This window comes from Nansenia antarctica (assembly GCF_963989245.1).
Source record: "Nansenia antarctica genome assembly, chromosome: 3".
Taxonomy (NCBI): Eukaryota; Metazoa; Chordata; class Actinopteri; order Argentiniformes; family Microstomatidae; genus Nansenia; species Nansenia antarctica.
In genome coordinates this window covers 21,299,943-21,324,583 of record NC_137688.1, presented here as the reverse complement: position 1 = coordinate 21,324,583, position 24,641 = coordinate 21,299,943, and the positions used below count along the sequence as shown (strand labels likewise).

General features: G+C 46.3%; 2 protein-coding genes across 2 annotated transcripts; one reads left to right on the top strand and one right to left on the bottom strand.

Annotated features, from left to right (window-relative positions):
• Window positions 1-8,155: 8,155 nt before the first annotated feature.
• On the top strand, window positions 8,156-14,622 carry rbm22 (RNA binding motif protein 22). Its single transcript, XM_080525271.1, has 11 exons — window positions 8,156-8,241; window positions 9,228-9,281; window positions 9,414-9,443; window positions 9,931-10,063; window positions 10,334-10,434; window positions 11,716-11,888; window positions 12,266-12,466; window positions 12,685-12,849; window positions 13,062-13,150; window positions 13,294-13,422; window positions 13,797-14,622. The coding sequence occupies exons 1-11, from the start codon at window positions 8,188-8,190 to the stop codon at window positions 13,946-13,948; spliced, it is 1,281 nt and encodes a 426-aa protein (XP_080381397.1). The 5' UTR covers window positions 8,156-8,187; the 3' UTR covers window positions 13,949-14,622.
• A 2,245-nt stretch (window positions 14,623-16,867) lies between these two features.
• LOC308153443 (myozenin-2-like) lies at window positions 16,868-21,927 on the bottom strand (the record flags this gene model as incomplete). Its single annotated transcript, XM_080526595.1, has 5 exons — window positions 16,868-17,051; window positions 18,633-18,816; window positions 19,303-19,456; window positions 20,532-20,689; window positions 21,849-21,927. 5 exons carry the CDS (start codon window positions 21,925-21,927, stop codon window positions 16,868-16,870), a joined length of 759 nt encoding a protein of 252 aa, XP_080382721.1.
• Between the last annotated feature and the right edge of the window lie 2,714 nt (window positions 21,928-24,641).

The window sequence follows — 24,641 nt, the reverse complement described above, 5'->3', positions numbered from 1 at the left end:
GAGCTCATGTTGGTGTTGTGTTTGTGTGGGTATTCCATCATCGTCGCTAAAGGACTATTCAAGCTTATTTTGATAAATCTTGCGACACTTATTAAAATAAGCCTGGATTTTCTTTTAGCGACATTGATGTTGGTGTTGTGTTTAAGGATGCACCGAAAAGAAAATGATTGTCCGAAGCCGAAATTAAGGAAACACTTGGCTGAATAGCGAATACCGAGTGCGTACCGGCAGTTTTTAATTTATTTTGCCAATTTTTGTACCAGTAATAAATTATTCATGCTTGTATGCTTATTCATATAAATGTAAAACGATAATTATCATAATTACATAATTACGTTTTAAATTGTATATACTTTGTTACATCATATTTCCTCATTTCATGAAAGATGTAAAATACTGTGATCCCATCAGTTTCCAGTGATCGCTTAGCTCACGCTTTTATTTTGTCAAGACATTTTATTATAAGTCGCGAAAACGAAAACGGAAGTGATGTCGGACTGTGCTGTTCAGTGAACAGATGCCAAACAGCCGACATGTTTGCTGTAATTGACTTGGCAGTAAGCACTGGTAGTCTTTTCACTCATTCGGCCGAACACCGAATGTGCTTTTTTTGCTATTTTCGGCAGAAATTTCGGTGCATCCCTACTTGTGTTGGTGTTGTGTTGGTGTTGCGTTGGTGTTGTGTTCTATTGTGCTGTATTGGTGTTGGCGTTGTGTTGGTGTTGTGTGGGTGTTGTGTTGGTGGGCTCCAGAGTTGCTCTCTGACTCTCCCAGACGACCAGGAGAGGTGGGTCTCTCCTGGTGACTCTGCCTAGCCGGTCATTCCTTAGTCGCCTGGTAAACACACAGGCCCCTCGCCCTACCGCCATAGCATCTCTGTCCTGACCCGGTTTAACCTGCAGAGCACAGACGGACAGGGAGGGAAAGAGGGGGGGAAAAGAGAGGGAGAGAGAGGGAAAGAGGGAGAGAGAGAGAGAGAGAGAGGGGGAAGAGTGAGAGAGAAGGGGAAATAGGGAGAGAGAGAGGGAGAAGCCCTCCAGGAGGCAAAGAGTAGGCTGTGTGTCACATACACAGGGCCAAGTAGGGGAGTCAGAGAACGCCACAGCTCTTCAGCTCAGCACGAGGTGTGAGGAGTGTGTGTGTGTGTGTGTGTATGTGTGTGTGGTGTCAGTGTGTGTGAGGTATCCGTGTGTGAGGTATCCGTGTGCAGGCACGGCCACCAGACAACTGCATAAACAGTGAGCCGGCCCCCCGCCCGCAACCCCCGTCCACCTGTCTCTCTACATGGTCACACTGGGAGAGGACCTTTCAGCGCGGGTAACCATTATACCTCCACCCCTGAGGCTCAACCCCCTACTCCACACCGACATATGCTTCAGCAGTCACCTATACAAGGCTAGTCACCTGATAGGCCAAGCAGCACAACAAACAACAACCCATGCTAAGCAGAAGCATTTAGCCCTTCACCTCCTTCACTAAAGTAACATTCACACACACCTCTTACTCTGAAGATCAATCTCCTAAATGGCTAAATTGATCAGGGTATAAAAGAAAAATAAAGAATATATCTAAAACATCTAATCATATCGGGTAAATGGATAGCACTTATGATGAGGGTCACAAGGGCTTTATAACATTCCGTGGTGGAGTGGTAGATTCCTATTTACCGCACATCGAGCACTCCGAAAATGCCTTCATTAACTTAGCGAGCACCAGAGCGCTCCCATGCTGTGTGTATGAATGCGTTGTGCCCCAAGGGCCTGGGAGAACGGCTGAGGTGAAGTCCATTAACATCCAGCAGCTTGTTTTTAAACCACTAAATAAAACAGGCCGCATTTTCCATCTCGCGTATAAATAACCTTCAGCCGAAAGGAGCCGGGTTGAGAGAGAAAAACACGGCACAAATCGCTAGGGTTTCAATGGGGGAGATAAAGCCACACTGGTAATATAGGCCAGTCAACATGACAAGTCTGTCTCCTGTATCTATTATTAAATGCTTACTTTCAGGGGTGTGAAAGTGCTTTACGTCGCCATTATTCACAGAGCATCACAGTGAATAGCCTGAGATTTGGAGACGGTAATTTGAGCCACTTGGAAAAAAACTGAAATCTATGGCTCTTGAACAATCTCATGGAGAAGCCAGCTGGAAAGCAAGCTGAACCAGAAACAGGAAGTGTATTCTTTTAAATCCAAGACTTTCATATTTTCGTCATACTTTTGCATATCTTTTGTGTGTGTGTGTGTGTGTGTGTGTGTGTGTGTGTGTGTGCGTGTGTGTGTGTGTGTGTGTTTGAAGTGCATTGCACCGAAATTCAACAATAAAGTTGATTGACTGTCTGAAGGTGAGCCGTGAGAGACGCGCCGTGCGGAGGAACCCACCTCTCCTGTAACTGGTATCCTGTCTGCTTGGCGTGGTCCTCTTCACCCCCGAGGCGACCGGAGCTCGCTAGGCTACATCTAATGATGACATCGCTCTCACTTTCCCACCACTTATGCTGCAATCATGTGTCATCTGATGAAACGCTGCACCCTAGTCTCCATTATCCGCCTGCCTAGAGGAGCCTCTGGAATGTATCAGATTCCACCCCCCCGGGGGCGGGCGGGGAGGGTAAGCACCTTGGAAATGTACCTCTGCCGCTTCCCGTCCACTCCCACCCCCTTTGAATTCCCCTCCACGCCCCCCCCCCCCCCCCCGGCCCCAGACTCCCTCCTCCCCTTCTCCCGATAGTCCTGATGATGTCGGCACGACCATGTCATGATTAGCCTACTCCTTCACCTCATCTCACTCCACCCGAGACAGAGAGACACAGAGAGAGAGAGAGAGAGAGAGAGAGAAAACGGGAAAAAGGGTGTGCGAGAGAGTTCGAAAGAGAGGGAGAGAGAGAGAGAGAAAGAGAGGGAGGCGCGACAGTGCAGTATCTGGACCTATATGGTGTCTGTGTGAGTCACTGCCCTGGGTAATTCAGTCTGGGGAATTATGACAGTGGAAAATCATTTCCCTGGGCCGGGGATAGGAGGCCATGGCTAATCGTTCAGTAATCTGATCTGCCCGCATACTGTAGCGTTCAGCCACACATGTGGACACTCTCGGCGACTGCCAACAATCTGATGGAGGCCTTTTTCTATTCAAAATAACTCTCCAGGTTTTTTCTGTGGATTACTGATGGCTATCGGGCCAATGTGATTGACTAATACTGAAGTGAGTATCGGTGCTGTGGTTTTTCCAAATGTGTTTACTCTACTCCAGATTTCAGGCTAAGCCAAAACATACTACAAAAGGGGGGGAAATGCACTTGCAAACTAACACGCGCGCCGTCTAAATTGTGCATATTCCGATATACCGAGCAAAATAGGCCACATACTGCTGAATGGGCCAAGATCCCTCCTGAATAAACACCTAATGAACATTCCTCCTATTCAATTTGTCCAGGCAGGGGATAAGTTCCAGGAGGAGGAGGGGAGGAGGAGGGGTGGGAGTGGGGGGTCTTAGCCAAAAGGTGCTGCACAGGGGCCGTGCCATTGTGGTGGAGAGCGGTGCTATAGGCCCACGGAGGCTGGGCAGGTCAGGGGCCCCCCAGTGCATTGGAGGGTTGCCTGAGTCGTCTCATTCTAAAGGGAGCGCTGCTGCCCCTACACACTGAGCATGGCTTTGAGAGTCAGTGACATGGAAAAATACAAGAACTGGCATGTTGTTGGGCACTGCAGTCCCCCACTCCCAGGCTAAACCCTCAACTAGCCTTGCGTACGATTACATGCAATAGGGTGGTCGTCGACTCTGCACTGGTGAGCACTAGCCTCCTCCTCATCAGCAAGGTATTAGCCTACATCTGTTTTTCACACCTAGGCAAGGTTATAATATATAATAACTATATAATTCGATAATACTAATAATTCGATAATAACATATAAGTCGATAATACTGATCATGATATCCCATTGTCAGTATCGAGCGCAATGAAGCATGTAAGTGCATCATCACACCTCATCGTAGATTAATGGTGGAGAACAGTGATGTGAGCATCAGTTGTCAAACTGTCATCCGTCAACACATTGTCAAGCTCCGCCACATGCATGTGTCCGATGTACTTAAGCGCTGTGATGAAATATTGATATAAAGAGTTGCTGATATTTGATCAGCTCGCCGCAGCTGCTGCTGCCGCCTTCAAACACGCACAGATCAGTAGATCCCAGGGACCTTGGCAGTCAGAACAGTCGGATGGAACCCTAGCACAACCAGACAGAACAGTTGGCACAGCCAGACAGAACAGAACTTCCCAGCCACAACATTCCACAATATATTCTGCAGTTTTCAAAATGCACAAGCAAACATGTGAGGGAGAAACACGCAGGCCTTTTGGGGACACGGAGGGGGTTTCCCCACAAAATATTCATAATATAAAGCCACATGTCACAACATCAGAGGGGGGGAGATGGTAGCATTTGGAGAAGGGCCTGGTCCTATTCTCTTGGATCTGAGCCTCCGATTTCAGGAGGAACACCCTTGCCAAACACACAGGGAACTGAATAGTATGAGCTCTCTTTTATTCTTTCTTTCTCTCTCTCTCAAACACAGACACCCTCAGGCTATAACATTTCAGGCAGGTCTGGACTGCTCCTGTTCCCGCCGAAGGGAGTAAAATGCTTATGGAATCTGATATATTTAGCTATCTTAGAGGAAGCTGGCTGGCTTTGATTCAATTAAACACATGTATGTATGCTCCATGAACATGCAACATATGAATGAATGAATGAATGGTCTTTATTGTCATTGATACAGTACAGGTACCATACAACGAAATTTGGGAGGGGGGGCTCCCCTGGTGCTAGGAAAAAAAACTAAAAACAAGAAGGGAAAATAGCTGGTTTACATAAATAAAGGCTATGTACACTATCCACTATACTATACACATCTTTTATGGCCTGACATTTGTTTAAAACCCTCCTCCTCATCTGCATCACCCTCGTCATCATCACACATGATCTTACATGATGGCTAGTCTAACAGTTCACTGACACCTTACACCCCCAAAACTTTACAAGCATTTAGTCAGTCAGGGGGATGACCGTGAGGGTGCGTTGAGAAACACAGGTCGAACCCCCGTTCCCTCCAGTCCTGCTACAACCATAGTAGGCAGCCTTACTTTCCATAGTCATGTGAAACGTTATTACATTAAAAAATTGAATTGTTGAGTGCAGTCGAGCTGCAAATTAGATAGAGGCAACATTTCCAAACACATTTTGTGCCCCATCTTTAGTAAAAAAGGGGGACTTATTGCATAATCGAACAAGGCCACAAAAGCAATTGATCAACACTTAACACAGTCACAGAGATGTTTACCAATGTCTAGTGTTGTTGGCTAAATGTTTCCAACACACTCACTCGCCTCACACAAAAACAACAGCTAGCTCCATGCATCACAAACCAACGCAGCAAATCAGTGCTTGGCTTAGAGAACCATAACAATGCTTTACTATGAAAGAGGCCAACAAAGTTACAAGTTTCTCTGCTGTTGTATCAGGTTCGGTGCAAAACATTCCGACACCCGAAACACATTAATTCCTGTCCAAAAACTTCGACACGATTCCCTCTACAATAACATGGCTAGCCAGCTAGCTACCGTAATACTAGGATTCCGCCAGCTGGAAAAAGCCGCCCTGGGATTCAACTATTTCTCCGGGCTTCGTTTTCGATCCCGGGGAAATTCAGGCCAAAAACGGTGGCCGCATTCTCGGGTCTGCGACAAGGCGAGTAAGCTAGCGAGCTTGAAGCTAGTAGTGTAGTATAGCAAAACGTTTAGCTCGTTGAACGGATTGACCAGCGCAGAAGCGAGATCTGCCTTGACAAAAACATTTGCAAAACGATTTCCACACACTTTGCCACTCACCTCCTCAAGATCCGAGTTCAACGATAGAGACGAAGAAGGTGGCTGGTTGAGTGAATGCATTAGATTCAACCAAAGCAAGCACGCCCGGCGCCTTTCGTCTCGGTTTTCCAGAGGGCTCTGTGTTCTCAGAGAGCGGAGAAGGAAGGCAGTCTTGTCTGATGGGAGAAATTTGAGAACGTGTCCCTTTTCTGTAGCGCTATGGTGCAGTGTGACCCACTGGTCGACAGGGGGCGCCACAGCACCGCATCGATGACTGATAATGAAGTGACAGGCAGGCAGGTTTATTTCAATAAAGGTGCTAGCTCCCCCCAAATTAGAAACACATTTTTATGGCCATCTATTTATGAGAGATGGCATTAGATAGTTGAGTGCGTAACATCAAGTTAAACAGTAGTACATTCCTTGTGTGTGAAGAGGTAGACCACAGTGGTGTGGCCCTCAAGGACCGAGAAACTGAAAACCCCTCAGTCAAGTCGCTCAGTCCAACTGTATTCATTTCATGTTGCTCATTGTTATCACTCAGCACATTCGCCAGGTCTTCTCAGGAAAAACTGAGTTTACTGCTTGTAAAGGAGCTTTATGGCAGAGAACCCCAATTGGAGACACAAGTGTATCAAAGGTATTGCTGTAAACATTGCCCGTGGCTATGGTTTCAACTTTTTTTTCTTCTGTGAAGAGCAAGAGCGCACAAATGTCTGTCTCAGTGACTCATTCCAAATCCAGTCACTTTCTTCCTCAACAACAGATCTAAGATCAGCTCGTATTGCTTCCAACTCAAACCCAAACCATTGTTAGCAAAAACTTCAAAACTGACTCTGGACCAGCTGTCAGAGAGAATAAAGCAACCACACGTCCTCTGACCTTGTGACACACGAGGTTGGTGATTTGATTACAGAGGGTCTAAACCCGGGACAAAGCCGTCCTTCAAACAGCTTTGCCTGTCTCATCCAGATCACATGACGGGGCACACGGGGGTCACACGACTCATTAAGACAGGCCAGCGCTGAGAGTTAACTTTTTTTTATTGTCCCACTCAACACAGTACTCCCCACTCCCCTCTCTATATTTGTCCTGTGGCTACATGGGGGAGATATCAGGCATTTAAACTAACCTTTGCCTTCTCATTGTCCTAGCCACAGGGGCAAACCAATCAATAACTGCTGTAGGCCCTAAGTCTGATGAGCACATAATTAAAAACCATATTGATGTTGCTCCCAGGGAGAGACACCGACTGTCTGGAAAGAGTCTGGCCGGAGATGCAGCATGGATGTGAAGTATTCTACGCCAAGTGAAACCACAGGAGGCATTGCTGTGCCCACGGACCCCTGCCCTATTGTTTTGTATTGAATAGTCTTGCTTGTCTGGTTCACTGTGAGAAAGTCCAGGGGAGAAAATGTCTGCCTTTTGTATACTGCCTGCGTATAGAGTTTGTGCTAGCTCAACTCAGGAAATGTGTTGAAACTCAAGTCACGGAGCAGACAATCGGCCCCAATCTTCTAGAAGCACCACTCCATTTCTTCAACTAAAACAATCAATTTCCTAAATTGTCTTGAATTGAATATGTTGTTGACCTCCATCTCTTTCTCTGACCTCCAATTCCAGCACTCTAGATCTAATCCCTGTCTCTGGTCTCAGCAAAGAGCCTCCTCCACGACCTCAAACAAACATGAGGGGCTTATGCCTCCATTAGTGTAAAACCCTAATCTGCATCCTACACGCTCTAATATAGACTGCTAGAGCACGCAGAGTGAAAACACTCACACAGACACACACATTCACCCTCACACACACACACACACTCACAAAGCCCCCCCCCCCACACACACACTCACAAAGCCCATACACACACACACCACTCCACACGCACACACACGCGCGTGCGCACACACACACACACACACACACACACACACACGCACACACACACACACACACACACACACACACGTACACACACACCCACACGCACACCCACACGCACCCCCCCCCCCCACACACACACACACACACACACACACACTCACAAACTAAATGAATACAAATGAATACAAAAACTAAATGTTGGGACGTTTCCATTGTTGTGGATTATAAAATTATCTACAACATAATAGATGTTAGCCAATACAATACATGCTTTCCCAAACAGAAATCAAGATGATTTCTAAACGATATCTTGAAATAAAACGCCACCCTCAGGACAGAAGGGGAAGTACACGACAGAAGCTCGTGTTGCATTGTGGGATTTGAGTTCTTTGTTGTCGGCTGTTGTTTTTGTCTTTCTTGCCACACAAGTGAAAAAAACATGGCGACGTCCCTGGGAGCTAACACATATAACAGGCAGAACTGGGAAGACGCGGTATGTATCAAACTGACGATTCAATAGTTAACGAACCACCAAAAAGGTCGTTGTATGAAATGACAAATCAACGTCTGTACGATTTCCAGCAGCAGATATAACGTTACTTTCAACACAGCGTGGTGATCCGGCGCTAGCTGTTTAGCTAGCCGCTTAGCTCAAGCGTGGCAATTTGAATTGGCGGCTTATTACACACTGTTCTATTTAGCTAGCAGCTGTTGTGTCGACTCTGGTGACTGTACTATCTAAGTCTGTCCTACTTTGCTGGCCTTTTATTCTTATTGTGGTACTATAACTTCCCATCACAACAAATATGATAACGTACCGTTAACGTAGCCTAGCTAAGCTAACCCGGAAACAGATGAGTCGTGGATGCTAACCTGCTAGCGAGCTATGCTGTATATACTCTTTGAGCGTTCTGTTCATAAAGGTCAGAAATGTCATTCCTGGCTGTCAACTATCCTCTCAATATAGCACACACTGAATTGTTTATGAGATCATATGTGCTTGTGTGTCATTACCATTGGTAAACCGTAGTGTCACCAACGTGGACTCATAACAGTGTTGAATATGCTGCCCTCCCGGCTACCAGTCTACGGTCCCTCGTTTCGTTTGGTACTATGGCACCAGCCTGGCAACCCAAGACTCTCCTCACAGAAAGCTTGTTGCTCCAAAGAGCTGCTTATGTTTATCTGATGAGGTGGTTGTTATTGAAGAGGTCCAAGGCCTTAGTTAGAACCTGAACTGAAACCACATCTCCCAACAGATGGTAAAGTAGGTATTATAAAGCCCTGTTACACTCAGGGCATTCAAACACAGCCCTGGGCCAGAGTACACACTATAAAGGGTAATCTGTAGAAAGGTGTGAGAATGTAGCTCTGTGACTAGAGAAGCCATTACACAGGCTAGGCTATATTAAGATGATAAACTGGCAGTGTTTGATGACGGACATTGCAGATGAATGATTTAGTCTCTTCCTCCTCCAGGATTTCCCAATCCTATGTCAGACATGTTTGGGAGAGAACCCATACATCCGTATGGTAAGTTCAAGTTCTTTTTTGGCTCCAAATTCCATTATGCAATGTAACCTCATCACTTATTAAGAGCCCGTCCCCTGTTGATGGTTTTGTGCTTTATAATCCTCAAGTTTATGCCCATGTTTTCTTTGACAGACCAAAGAGAAGTATGGGAAAGAATGCAAGGTAAGACAGACTTCTTTGTTTTTGTTGTTATATTAGCAAAGCATATCGTCATTATCTTAAATCTTTGCAGGGGCTCTTCCACTCAGAGTCAATATTACAGATTTAGGCCAGTGATGTATGGTGGTGAAACATACGTCAAGTTGTTGGAAACAGGAGCCCCGCAATTCAAGGTGCTCCGACCGAGTCTTGAACTTGCGTCCTCTGACTTGCCAACACACACAGCCATCTCCTCAAATACCCGACGTAAACCAGGCAGCTACGCTATCGTAAAGCTAGCAAATCGACAGCGCAGATGGGGGTATTTAAACTTTAGGAGTGAGATTCACCATCTCAACTCGGTTTCACTGGTCCTCAAATGGATCCTGTGACCATGGAATATATGTGCCCTGGTTGTATAATACAATTAACCACCACCCTTCCAAAAAGTAAAGTCTGTGGCTAACAACACTAAAGTGAAGTAGCAGTGATTTACCATGGTCTCCTCCAGATCTGCGTGCGTCCCTTCACGGTGTTCCGCTGGTGCCCTGGCACCCGCATGCGCTTCAAGAAGACAGAGGTGTGTCAGACCTGCAGCAAGATGAAGAATGTCTGTCAGACCTGTCTGCTTGATCTGGAGTATGGTAAGTAACCCTCTCTCTCTCTCTCCGTATGTGACGTGGCATGAAATACGTAAAAGTATTTTGAGCATTAGCCTGTCAGTAGTTCCAGATGGTGGGGTGTCCTCTTTTGGGACTATTCCATTTGATCAAATGTGGCAGGCACTACTCAACCAACCACAGCGAAATGATTGAATACTAAATACTATTCAAACCCAAGTCTTGGCATGGGAGCTGTGCCTCCTTCAAATATGAATTGTGATTGTGTTTAATTTCCCCCTCTGTGGTCCACAGGTTTACCAATCCAGGTCAGAGACACTGGGCTCTCAGTCAAGGATGACGTGCCGAAGTCAGACGTGAACAAGGAGTACTACACTCAGAACATGGAGAGAGAGGTATGTACCGCTGGAGCGCCAGGGCCGTAGGGCCAGTTTAAGGGGACTCTCTGACAGGGGAGAGATTTGCGTCAATCTTATTTAACCTGGGCTCAAGACAACAGTAATCTCTTTGTTTGTCGTCATGGTAATCCCCTGCCGCTGGTGCCCCCCCCCCCCTCCTTTACGACAGTTTACTGAGCGCTTCAGCGAGGCTGCAGACCGTTCACGTAGCTCGTTACTACAACAGCTGAGTCGGAGCTCTCTATAAATACCCCAAGAGGAGATGGAGATGGAGAGGGGTCTTTGCCTCCCTGTTCTTCTGTACCCTTTTTCGCCTCTATAGAAGAAACGCCTCCACCGTTGCAGATAAACGCAGTATTAATAGCAATAGTGAGTGCTGGCCTTTTCCCATAATAAATCATAAAAAAGATCTGACTACAGCACCCTAAGAAGTCATATACCTTTCTGAATAAGATTTGACCAAGGCAAGATTTTGAATCGGCCTTGATGTCTCCCAATTTTAAATGTAAATCAGACTGAGCCCAGTGGTATCCCAGTAACTTCAGGGTTCTCCTCAGGATGGCTGTGCTGGATTGCAGTTATCGAAACCCGACTTCATTCATGTGAAAACACTGAATTCACTGAGGAACATCATAATGGTTTCCCTTTCGCTTTTAACAACAATGTTGTTGGCGATCAAAGATAGTTACTCTGTCAATACTAAACATATAGTTACTCAGTCAATACTAAACATATAGTTACTCAGTCAATACTAAACATAGAGTTACTCTGTCAATACTAAACATATAGTTACTCTGTCAATACTAAACATATAGTTACTCTGTCAATACTAAACATATAGTTACTCTGTCAATACTAAACATATAGTTACTCTGTCAATACTAAACATATAGTTACTCTGTCAATACTAAACATATAGTTACTCAGTCAATACTAAACATATAGTTACTCTGTCAATACTAAACATATAGTTACTCTGTCAATACTAAACATAGAGTTACTCTGTCAATACTAAACATATAGTTACTCAGTCAATACTAAACATATAGTTAATCTGTCAATACTAAACATATAGTTACTCAGTCAATACTAAACATATAGTTACTCTGTCAATACTAAACATATAGTTTAATTAGGCTTGAAATGTTCACAGCGTGGCGCAGCGCTCTTGCATTCCTTGGGGAGAACCATGACATTATCTGGCTCCAGCTACCCAAAGACGTCATATACCTTTCAGAACGAGGTGACATTTCTGAAGCCTGCTGTCTGTGTGTCCAGATAGCCAACACTGACGGGACGCGGCCCGTGGGCCTGCTGGGGAAGGCCCCCAGCTCCAGTGACATGCTGCTGAAGCTGGCCCGCACCACGCCCTACTACAAGAGGAACAGGCCCCACATCTGCTCCTTCTGGGTGAAGGGAGAGTGCAAGAGAGGAGAGGAGTGCCCGTACAGGTGGGGAATCAATTTGTAACGTTACTCTCTATCCTTTCAACTGTAAAACATTCAGTGCCAAAATAGAGGTGCGTACTTCTGTTTGGTATGGTACGTTCGCATACACACACACACATCACAGTTTCTCACATGGATTTGTTTTCAGTTGTAATTACTTGTTTTATGAGCATGGGGGTGCTGTTGAGCTTGAATTTACCTGCGGCAATGGTACTCGGTGCAGGGATTTCATCCTTATTCCCATGTTCACCAACACAGCTCGGCCATGTCTGATAATTCAGACTCTTAATTCAGAATTTTTTGTATGAATCTGTCTTGGTAGTCAATTGTACTCTCTCTCTCTCACACACACACACACACACACACACACACACACACAGGCACGAGAAGCCCACAGACCCAGACGACCCCCTGGCCGACCAGAACATTAAGGACCGTTACTACGGCATCAACGACCCTGTGGCAGACAAGCTGCTGAAACGGGCCACCACCATGCCCCGCCTCGACCCGCCTGAGGACAAGACCATCACCACGCTCTATGTAGGGGGCCTGGGAGACACCATCACAGACATGGAGCTCAGGTAGGGGGGTCTCATCCAACCTCTAGGAATAAAAAGAGATTGATTCAAAAATGTTTTTGCTCCAGAAAATCGTCTGAATCTCAATGATAATCGCTCACCGTTTCACCTGGCTACTTACAATACTGTTAACACGGCGCCAAAAAAATATTTTGGTTGTCTGAAAGATTGCACAGGATTTGGGAACTTGCGATCTAAAGTGTGTGTGTGTACGTACTCAGGAACCACTTCTACCAGTTTGGGGAGATCCGTACCACCACCATCGTCCAGAGGCAGCAGTGTGCCTTCATCCAGTTTGCCACGAGGCAGGCGGCCGAGCAGGCGGCAGAGAAGTCCTTCAACAAGCTCATCATCAACGGACGCAGGCTCACCGTCAAGTGGGGCAGGTGAGAGATCAAGGGTCAACAGAGAGGCGGGCTACGAGAGAGGGTGATGGTCATCAGGAGTGGTTGAGTTGTATAGGGTAGGGTAGCCATAGTGTTGTCCTTGTTCTTGCCAGGTCAGGAAGGTGCACTGTCTGTCTGAATTCATGGTGAATTGTAAAAGTGAGCTTTACTTGGTAACTGACTGTGGTACTGGTTGTATTATGAATGACCAGGTCCCAGGCCGCAAGAGGAAAGGAAGCCATCAAGGATGGCGTCAGTGAGATGGGCACCAGGATGGACCCTGTACCTGGCCTGCCTGGAAGTGAGTCGTGTGTGTGTGTGTGTGTGTGTGTGTGTGTGTGTGTGTGTGTGTGTGTGTGTGTGCGCGCGCGGTGTGCTCTTTTGTATCCTCTATGTTTTTGTGTGTGTCTTGTCTGTTCTGACTCTTCTCTCTCCCCACCACAGCTCTCCCCCCACCCCCTGCCCTGGAGGAGGAGGCCCCCACCAACTACTTCAACCTGGACCCTGGCTCCTCATCTTCCCTAATGAACATCGCCCTGCCTCCTCCCCCCGGCATCAACCCACCCCCGCCAGGTACACACTCCCACCACTGTGATATGTTTATGAGCGGACTCGCTAGGTGCCTCTCAATAGTCTTCATCTGTACTGATCTGTACAGACCATACTGTACATAGCTACCATAACTGTACATGGCTGATAACTGTATATACTCTAACTACTGTACTACTTGACATACTTTACCTATCACTGTCATGTTTTTATATCATGTTTTGTATCACTATTTACATTTCTGGTTAGATGCTAAGCTGTATTTCGTTTAAGTCTGGTACTTGTACTCGGCAATGACAATTAAGTTCAATATAATCTAATCTCTTAAAAAGGCAGGGCAGGTGAAGCTGTTGTGGATGCATTCACCTTACTACTGTTTTGTGGTATGGCTCCTTCAGGTTTTGGCCCCCCGATGTTCCATCCCATGGGTTCCATGGGCCCTCCTCCGCCCCCCCCTATGGGCATGAGGCCCCCAGGGCACATCCACTACCCTTCCCAGGATCCTCAGCGCATGGGCGCCCATGCCCACTCCGCACGGCACGGCGAATAGTCGCCACAGCGATACCTTTAACACGACATAGCGTGGCTATGCAAAACAGGGCACGGTCACAGGTTCAGTAGGGTGAAACATTCAGAACTCAGGTAGAAATGTGCAGTGTGAAAGATACTACTCATCGTAGACCTCCTGTGTGTCTGTTACCTTCTGTTTCTGTCGCCCAACACCTGAACATTTCACCCTACTGAACGGTCCCCAGCTCTGGTCTGGAGAAGCTACCAGACTGCCTACTTTCTCACACCGTCAGGTTTCTCATTTTAACAGCTACATTGCAGAGCGTCTGAGTTTATGGCTAACGACTAAATCCATCACGTTAAAATCCACCTCAACGTACCTGGTGAATTTCTTTCTATCATAAAGGGATTCTTATGAGTTAAAAGAAGTTTTTGTGCATGGCGCCTGTATGCCATTGTCCAAATGCACACAGGTTCATGTGGAAGCCTTAGATGATGCTCTACCTACAACGTTAGCTTGGAAAACTGTTTAAATGTGCAACGCATCCTGCTCAGTCGATCTTTTTAAGACCTTCATTTTTGTATTTTTTTCCCCCATAACATTGTGGATTTGTTTTGAATTTTGATACAATGTTAATTACCCACAAAACGATCTAATTTAGTTTATTGTTAAGTTTTCTTTGTATGTTGTCCACTTATGCCATTAAAATGTGTAATTCAACATGCTGCTGTCTCAGTCCACCCTTCTAAACAATCATATATATCCTCTATGAACAGCGGGAATCAGAGAGGAGGGAGGCATCGGAAAAGAAGGGAGACAGAGCATGTGGTGATGAACGAGAGAAGGAAAGAAATCAGGAGAGAGACAAAGAGATTAGGGATGAAGATGGATAAGAGGGCAGCCAGCTAACTATTGATTGGTTTTATAAGTCCATAGTCAGCCCCCAGTACTCCACAGAACTCATTAGGAAACAAACTTACACACGTTTATGTTGTCAACTAAAGCTAAAGCAACTACAACAAGTATGTAATCAGGTCATTCAACATGTTTCATTTGCCTCGGGGGGGGGGGTCGTATAGGGCTGAGACACAGATGGGCCCAATCCCAATTCTCAGCAGCCGAGCAAACCATGCTGATGGAGCTGTATGAAGAACAGAAATTCTTACGAGAATTATCGTAATTAACAAAGCAAGGGGGATGGCATGGCAAAAAATAGCTGACAGATTAAATGCATACGTTATGCTAGCCTACTTATTGTTTTATTTTCATTTTTAGTGAATGAACATTCTCTATTGTGGCTATATTATCAGCATGCTGAATAATATTAGATTGTCAGGATGGCACAGTGGTATATGGTGGTGTGTTCAGGACACAGACTCCTTTTGAGGACTGGGTTCGAATCCTGCTACTGATATACACTTTCTACTGCATTTTGTTGTCTTACTTGTTACGAGCTCTGCAATAACAATAAAGTTTAATCTAATATAATGCAGCTAACATGTATGTTTAAAATTATGGTGTAGGCTAATTTACGAGAACGGACATAACTACAATGGTGTTTGAAGCCTTTCTGACTAGTAATTATTAGTAGTAATGATGTTCTTCTAGCATTGTAACTGCCAATGGCCCCTGAATTTGGCATAGATTACTATTTCTTATGATTACTGATGGATAGAAGATTCACTTACTTAGACAAATGTATTTGTTGTACATTTATTTGGATCAAGGCTTCTGTTAAATGAAATGAAAAAGTTAACATTCAATTACAGTCCAACACTCTCTCCTGAGGCAAGGATAAAACCAGCAACCTTCTGACTGATCTAACTATCTGACTGAGATATCTATCTATCTATCTATATCTTCTATCTATTGGCTTTTGAAGACAGTGAATGTGTTAATTTTCTTAACTTGTTTATTTTCATTAATACGTTCTTTGGAACTTAAGTCAAACGTAAATTCATGCTTTGACACATTTGCGACAATTCATGCTTTGTCACATTAGGTCAGACCTAATGTTTCTGAAAAGACACTTGATGGAACTGTCTTTTGTGATTTTGTTTCTACCCGATTTCTTTAAGCCACATTCAGGGAATGGAACTCACTGAAATTATCGAGATTCATAAAAATAAGCCTGGATTTTCTTTCGTGACGTTCATGGAATACCCCCTTGATGTCTCTAGCTAGCGATCTAACGTTACAACAATGTTTTAAGGCTGCTTTGTGTACGACAGTCCCCGCATTTGGACATATTTCCATGTTGCATTTCCCCCCTTTGATGGCATATGACGCCCGAAATGTAACTTAAGTCCAGCCACGAAGTTGTTGCACTTGTTACCGCTCCTCTACTATTAGTGCTGGGTAGGAGCAGCCTACAGAGCATCGCTATTCTGTCATGAACTGGCCTGGTAATGAAACATTAATATTTTTTATTTGATGACTTGTTTGATCGATTGATAGTGTGAAACCTAAGTTGTGAACGAATCGCGAGCGTCAATGCTTTTCTATGATACTACTGATGACGTATGAGGGTCTTGAATGGTTATCCCATTTCATAGAGGAAGATTTTCAACCACTACCACTATGTAACTCCGAGGGGCAACCCGAAAAGCGAGTGGCACTCCAAAACGAGGGGTAGGGGTAAAAATTAGAAATGGGATTGGGCCATGGTCTCCCTTCAGCTGGCCTTGGTTGGCATGAACTGAATTCTGATAACAAACTGTTGATTGATTCATTAGTCCTCAGTAAGCCTCTACAGAGATCACTCATTAGTAAACCATCCACAAGTCTTTTCCCCTATTGCACAGACTCCAAAACAGAGGGATCATCTTTGAGTGGAGAGGAATGGGGTGGGAGGGGGGGGGGGATAAGAGCAGGTTAATGCTCCAGTCTCTTAGCCTGTGATGTCACTAAGGTCACAGGCAGGTGAAGGGTAAGAGTCGTAGGTCAGCTGAGGGCCTCTCACAGGTCGGTAGATTCAGGGGAGTATTCGGCACCCCATCCACGGGGAGTTCTGTTGAAGTTGCGCTTCGGGTGCAAGCGGTTCGTGGTGAAACTGGGGAGGTTCTGGGTGTCCAAGGCCTCGAAGCCGATCACTGGGATCACCCTCTTACTTCCCATTACACCCCCAAAGGGCATGGCAGCCCTGAGAGAGAGAGAGAGAGAGAGATATTGTGTTATCTTCCCAGGGTATCAGATCTGTCACACTCAACACAGTCTGTTACAGGATGATGATATCATCCTGATATCATCTATGATGATAGATGATGTCATGTGATGCCTAGTCATACATACAGAGTTCTTTGATAATGACCCTGGCCTAACTGGCCTATAACCTAGCCTATAACCTAGCCTGGCTTAAGGACCTGATGGAGGAAAATATCCATTGAGGATTCAGAAGAAGCATGCATGCTCCACTGCATGGAGATCTCATCCTCTTGTACTTGGCTCTCCCAGTTAGCCTGACGGTTCGTTTAGCGCGGAGATAATTATCCCCACATAACTTCCTAATGAGCCCTCTTCATGACGTAAACCGATCCTCCGCGCCTCCTTCACTTACCGGATGGCCGGCTCTCAACTGATGAAAGTCTTGAGTGACTGAACCAAACCTCTCTGCCCAAGTTTAGCCTTTGTTCTGTGACTTGCTTCACTGGGATGACGTAACCCTGTGTGTGTGTCATAGAAAACCGGATCCCCCTCGGTGCGCAATCTGTCTTTAAGGAGCTGAAAGGCACGCAGGCCTCTGGGTAGATCATCTTTCCAGACCACGGGTTAAAATAGCCGTCAGACATCAACGGTCGAAAGAGGTGTGAGCCAGAGACTAGATCCTTTTTCAAATAGTGGAAACATGGACAGGTGCCGAGGGAAGCTAATATGAGAGATAATTGTGATAATCATCTGAGCGCATGGTCATATTTGAGGAGAGGTTATCGCTAAGCCGGTGCTAAACGTGCTCTGAACCTCAGCTAATGCCAGGAGGATCACTTGGCCCAAGATGGTGGGCAAGGTCTTGATAGCATCCAAAGACCTTTAGTCCAACAAACAATGAGTGAGATCTGGAAAGTTCTTGCCTAGCCAATGAAAAATATCATCCAACATATCCTATATATTTGAGCTCTGAAGTCATTCAGGGGTCCTCTGGCTTGAAAGACTATTTCTGGCTTACATCTGACGTTCAATTGTTGAATAATTTGTTGTCAGGTGAGCTTTGATGAGACATACTGTACTTATCTTAACTTGTCATTGTTTTAGCATTTTCTGTTTTTCATGTTCAAACCATCTCAAAGTTCCTTCCCACAAGTCATAGAGCTCCACAGCTCCTAAGTAACTAACTTAATACAATGCTAATCGGGGGAATTGGCTTCCATTGGTTTTTGGAAACACTGTGGAAGCGTGGATAGAAGCCTGTCTTTGTTGATAGACTCCTTTCAGGGTAAGGAACCAAATATGTAATTGTGTAATTTATGTGAACTATCCCTTTAAGGCACCTGGACATTGAGGCGTAGGTGCTCGTAGGACCCAGACACCCTTTCTCAATGGTTAGAAGCTTGATTCCTCACATCCGCTCCTCCGTCCTTCTTTCACTTCCTGTTGAAAACGCATTGGACAAGGAAATCTAAGTTCCTACCCTTAAATATCCCTCCTCCAATGCTTTCTAAGAAGGAAGCGAGTGAAGGATGGAGGACAGGAATGCGAGGAATTGAGAGAGAATGGACCAGAGACTGACCTGTTGAAGCACCGGTAGTTGGCGGGCAGGATCTTCTGTGGTGGCTGAGGGAGCTGGGCGCCGAGAGAGGTCAGCAGCTCCTCACTGCCCCCTAGGGCTACACTCCAGGGCGAGCAGTAGGATTTGGGGACCACTGTCATGTTGAATTTTTCATGAGGGATTTCCTTTAGAGGGCCTGAGTATCCTGGCAGGAGGTGGAAATGTCAAAGAGCAGACGTCAGCATCTGTGTCTGAGTGCCCCAGAGAGCATTTAGGGCTTTATTTTAAATAGGCTTACTTGATGTCAGTCCTGGCAACAATACAACTATGTTAAACATTGTGTGAAGCCCGGCACAATAAACAGGGCTTTAATAGCTCACTGTCAGTCAGACTCAAAGCATAGCCTTGTGTAAAGTGTCACGTCAGGACACTCCTCACACAGACACTCAGCCTGTGTGCTGTCAAACACTCTCTCACACATTCAGGGCTGTGGCCTCTCAAAGACTGGCGTTCATCAGCAGTTTGTTTTTACCTCAGAAAGCGATCATGAACACCTGATACTCAAGGCCATCAAACATACTCACACTATAGCTGGTTAGATGTTACCCCTACATGGACGGAGTCTCAAGCCCTTTATATACGTAAGCCCCATACACCCCCAATCAACCCCCATCTGTGTAGATTCAGTTACCTGGAGCAAGGACATCAGGGTTGCCCTTCTTGGCGATGGTCTTCTGTAGTGTGGTCACCAGGCTGTGTTTGCCAGCCACCGGGTAGGCCTGGTTCTCCTTCCCGACCTGAGGTTCTGCTGTGGTCTGAGGAGGGAGGGGGGGCTCTGCATATCCCTGTGGTAGAGACAGACCCACCATTTTGGGCATTTAGTAGACGCCTTATTCCAAAGCAACTTTGACTAAGTAAGTGAATCATCGATCTACTAGTCATAGCAGGAAAAATGTTAGTAGATGTCTCAGGAGAAACAGTACAGGGGGTTAGTCGATGTCTCAGGAGAAACAGTGCAGGGGGTTAGTAGATGTCTCAGGAGAAACAGTACAGGGGGTTAGTAGATGTCTCAGGAGAAACAGTACAGGGGGTTAGTAGATGTCTCAGGAGAAACAGTGCAGGGGGTTAGTAGATGTCTCAGGAGAAACAGTACAGGGGTTAGTAGATGTCTCAGGAGAAACAGTACAGGGGGTTAGTAGATGTCTCAGGAGAAACAGTACAGGGGGTTAGTAGATGTCTCAGGAGAAACAGTGCAGGGGGTTAGTAGATGTCTCAGGAGAAACGGTGCAGGGGGTTAGTAGATAAGGTATAACAACACTGGTGCTTGGGTTTCATTGCTCATGTAAGCAACCCACACCTATTCTTTACAAAAACATTGGGTTCCGCCTTCCACCTTTGGATGGGAGATAACACACTAGTAGTCTGTCTCCAATGGTCTCCAATGGTCTGACATGACCATGGAATGTAATGAGGACCATGGAGTACTCCCCGAGGAACCTTCTCTTGGAGCTAGTACCTTTGCTCCAGTTTGCACTAGTTCTCCGTCCCCCAGCGGGACAGCGCAGCAGAAAGTGAGAGGGGGACAGGACAGCCAGAGTTTCATTGCCTCATCAGACGAGGCACCGCCGTAAATCCTTCACGCTAACAAGCTGCTTGCGCAATGCAGCACGTCAAGGGGACAGGACAGGAGGTCATCCGTGGGTTTAACTGTATGGATAGCTGTTAGCACAGCGGACGAGTCTGTAAATCGCCTCACGGTTTGACGATCAAAGTCGAATGTCTACAATGGATATCTAACTTAGTGGTGTGTGGGGGTATTGATAGGTTGTATCCCTTTGATGAACGACGGTAGAACCCTCTATGAAGCACTTGGAATAGACTCCCCAAACCTGTGTGTGTGTGTGTGTGTGTGTGTCTTACGTTGCTGAATGTGTCGTTGACTGTGTTCTCCAGGGTGAATTTCTCCACCCTCATCTGTCTCATCTGGAACATGCGGGAGCCGCGGTTAGACTGCAGGTTCAGCTCCTCCATCATCACGTCCTTGGGCACACTGACCTTCTTCCCCAGGTTCAGCACCTCTGGTGCACACGCACACACGCACACATGCACACGCACACACGCACACATGCACACACACACACGCACACATGCACACGCAGGCATACACGCACACACACACACACACACACACACACACACACACACACACACACACACACACACACAGGTAGGTACACACAATGATGACAGTGAATTATGCTTGTTGATTATATAGAAAAGTCTGTCCACTATGAAGCTCTTAGTGCTGACAGGCCCCCCCCATTCCAGCACCAGACAGAAGCAAATATAGATGGAGAAAATGACCTGCCGGCCTGAACCATCGGTCAGTGGATGATGAAACAGAGGGGCAAAGACCCTGCTTCCTTTAGTAACCAGGGTTACATCACACCCCCCAGAAAGTGATTCATTTTTCCTAATTTGCCTAATGCATCTCTGCTAGATTCTAGTAATACACCATGGCTACTTTGAAATAGCAGTGAGAGCTGTGTCTTAGGGGGTGTTTAATGTTTGTTGTGGTTTCACGTTGCATGGGTAACTGGGTATATTAATAGGCTGTTTGGAAGAAGCGTCTCTTATAGCAGCTCTCTCCCTCTCAGTAAAAGGGTTATAGGAATTCCTGTCTTGTGCCAACCAGTCCTGACAGGAGTTGCCTGTGTAAGTTTCGCCAGTAGGGGGTCACATTTTGCTGAGTCCGGGGGGCCTGATTCCAAACGCTTGTCACTGCGCTGGCTGAGACCATCGGAAAACAAACAAACAAAACCACATGGAATGTCTCCAGGGGAATGTTGGGCACGGTTCTCTCTCCCTCTCTCTCTCTCTCTCCGGCTCTTCCTCTGGTGTATGGTGTACCCCTCACCCCTCCCCCTCGCCCGCCCACCCCCCCATCCCCACCACACCTCACCCCACCCCACCCCAACCCACGTGCCCCCAGCAGAACAGAACGCTTTGATGTTAGACTGCATTACTGATGACGACAGGGCTAACACAGTCGATTTCATACCTCCGTTAATAGCCACGTACGTATGTGTATTTCTGTGTCCTACCCCCGTATGCTACTACTGTGGCTAATCATGCTTATCTGTGTCTGCTGCTGGTGGCAGTCACACGTAATACAGCCTCTCTGAGGATCGATAAAGTTGATTCAATCCAACGTGAGAGAGATGAAAGAGCACTTACCTCCCCTGACCTCTTTGCTCAGAGCCTTGGCCTGCAGTATCCTCTGCTTGGCTAGGTCATCATACGCTGATTGCATCATCTTCCTCTGGATAGATGATAAGGATGGAGGAAGAGAACTCATATGAGGGATCCGTATGCAAATACTCTCTTTATCGGTCCTTTATAAGACTGTGTGAGTAGCCTTTATATGTCAACAACACAAACCTTTCACACCATAAAAACCTAGTACCCTCTTCAAAGATTTCAAGGCTAAGCACCTTATCCGGCATGTAAATGCCAAAGACATGAATGATCAGATTAGGCTTGACATTCATTTTTGTAGGATTCTACCATGACCACCATTCACCAACGCCCGTCAGCTGCTTCCCAATCCATCCGTGCGTACTTTACGAGATCAACAGTCAGGTTACAATCTCACACCCCGATGGCTCCCCTGGACGCAGCCTTACCTGGGTCTCCTGGCTGCCTGTGGGACAGGTCGTAGAGGTGATATATACGAGGCTGAGGTGGTTTATTCTCTCCAGATCTGGGATGCTTCCCTACTCCACTCTGACACTCTTCATCTGCGAGGGAACGGTTTGTATACCAGTGATCCCTGGATGCTCCGGTGGCTTACCTCACTAGGTTATTTTAGCATAGGCGAAGGGTGGGGGAGGCCAGTGGGTTAGGTGTGAGGCAGGAGAGAGAGAGAGGAGGGTGGGGGTGAGGATGAGGATTTACATCCCTGCCCTCCAGTGTCCCTGATAATAAAAATTGGATCCCCTCTGTGTGAGTGTGTGTGTGTGTGTGTGTGTGTGTGTGTGTGTGTGTGTGTGTGAGTGTGTGTGTGTGTTTGTATGTATGTGTGTGTGTGTGCTTGTGTGTGTATGTGTGTTTGCGTGTGTACTCGAAGAGAACAGCTGCTGACTCCGTCCAGACAGTGACACTGAGCCCTCAGACGCAGAGGCCAAACATCCAGCCCCTCCTTGGTTTGACGAGTGGGCACACACACACACACACACACGCACACACGCACACACACACGCACACACGCACACACGCACGCACGCACGCACGCACGCACGCACGCACGCACGCACACACACACACACACACACACACACGTGTTTGGATCATATCAACGGCCTGGATGCCCACCTGTGTTTTTCAATTACAGACAGCAGGGGTCTGCGAAGTATCAGTCAAAGTGATGAGGTCATTGGAATTTAAAGGTTGTGGGCCGAGGTCAAGGTGAAGGCGACAAGGTTTTTGGTAGGGTGCTATTTTGGCACTCAGGCAATTTGCCATGACGCCTTATTCTCTTCTGCTGCTCTAGTTCCCTGAGACCCACACTTCAGGCATACAGGTCCAGTAGATTGACATTGAAGGTTTGTCTGTGAACTGTGAACCGTGTAGTCATGTGGCAGCCTCAGAAAACAGGTTGACTTATTTATTTATTTAATTTTATTTTTTAGAGCCATGTGCCATGTGTTATATACATTTAAATGTTTGCCATTTAGCAGACGACTTATTCCAAAGCGACTTACAATCAATACTTTTGATTAAGCAAGTGACTCATCAATCCACCAGTCGTAGCAGGAAGAGTAATCTAGCTCAGGCCAGGGGCCATTGGCAGTCTCAGTGATAGAAGGAAAACGTTTTATTTTCTTTATTATTTTAATTTTTTAAATAAATATATATAAACACTGGAGAACACAGAGACAGTACAAGGGGGGCAGTAGAAGCCATAGGGGACACAGTAAAGGGGAAAAGTGGGTGTCTCAGGAGACGCAGTTAAGGTGTAACCTGAAGAAATGGGTCTTCAGTCTCCGACGGAAGATGGATAGTGACTGCAGTTCTGACAGCCGTGGGAAGCTCATTCCACCAGCGTGGAGCCAGTGTAGTGAAGAGACGTGATCGGGCAGTGCGACTGCCATGTAGGTGTAGAGGTGGTGGGGCCAGTTGGCCAGCAGAGGTGGAGGAGCGGAGGGAACAGGCTGAAGTTTGGGGGGTGACCATTGCCTGCAAGTAGGCTGGGGCTGTCCCCTTAGCTGCCTGGTAGGCAAGCACCAGGGTCTTGAATCTGATGCGAGCTGCTATCGGGAGCCAGTGCAGGGTGCGAAGGAGAGGGGTGACATGAGAAAATATGGGGAGGTTGAACACCAGACAGGAAGCAGGTGGCAGGGAGCAGTGGCGGGGAGCAGTGGCGGGGAGCCCGGCCAGGAGTACGTTGCAGTAATCAAGGCGGGAGATGACGGGATTAAACATTCAAACAAGCCCCCGGAATATCAACAATTCTGAAGAAAAAAAAGTCTTAACATTTGATTGGGTGGGCAAAATGCATGCCCACCCCAGCCCATAGCTACCACCGGCCTGGTTGCCATCTTTCATTGCTACATACATTTTTGTACTTTTAAATGAATGTAGCTTCAAAACATGGTTAAAATTATAATTGTGGCTCATGGATGGTGAGTCCTTGCATTCATAGCAGAGTGGTTACATCTCCTCAGCCCCGTCTCTCAGCTGTTTATCAAAAAAGTGGCGGGATCTTGCTTTGTTGTTGTTTGAATTACAGATTGCAACTTCAAGTAATTGTTTTACTCCAGTAACAATGCCATTTGTTCCGATCAGTTGCCCTTTTGTAAACTGATGGAAAAAGCTCAATTTAATCTGAGGGCTATTTTGAGACATTGAAGAGAAATTCACCACTGTTGAGATTGGTTATTGATTTTGTGACTGCCCCAAACCTCTGCATGGTCGGTAGTGACAGTCAGTCAACGCATAAAACCTGCCCAGTCATCCTGGGTAATTTAG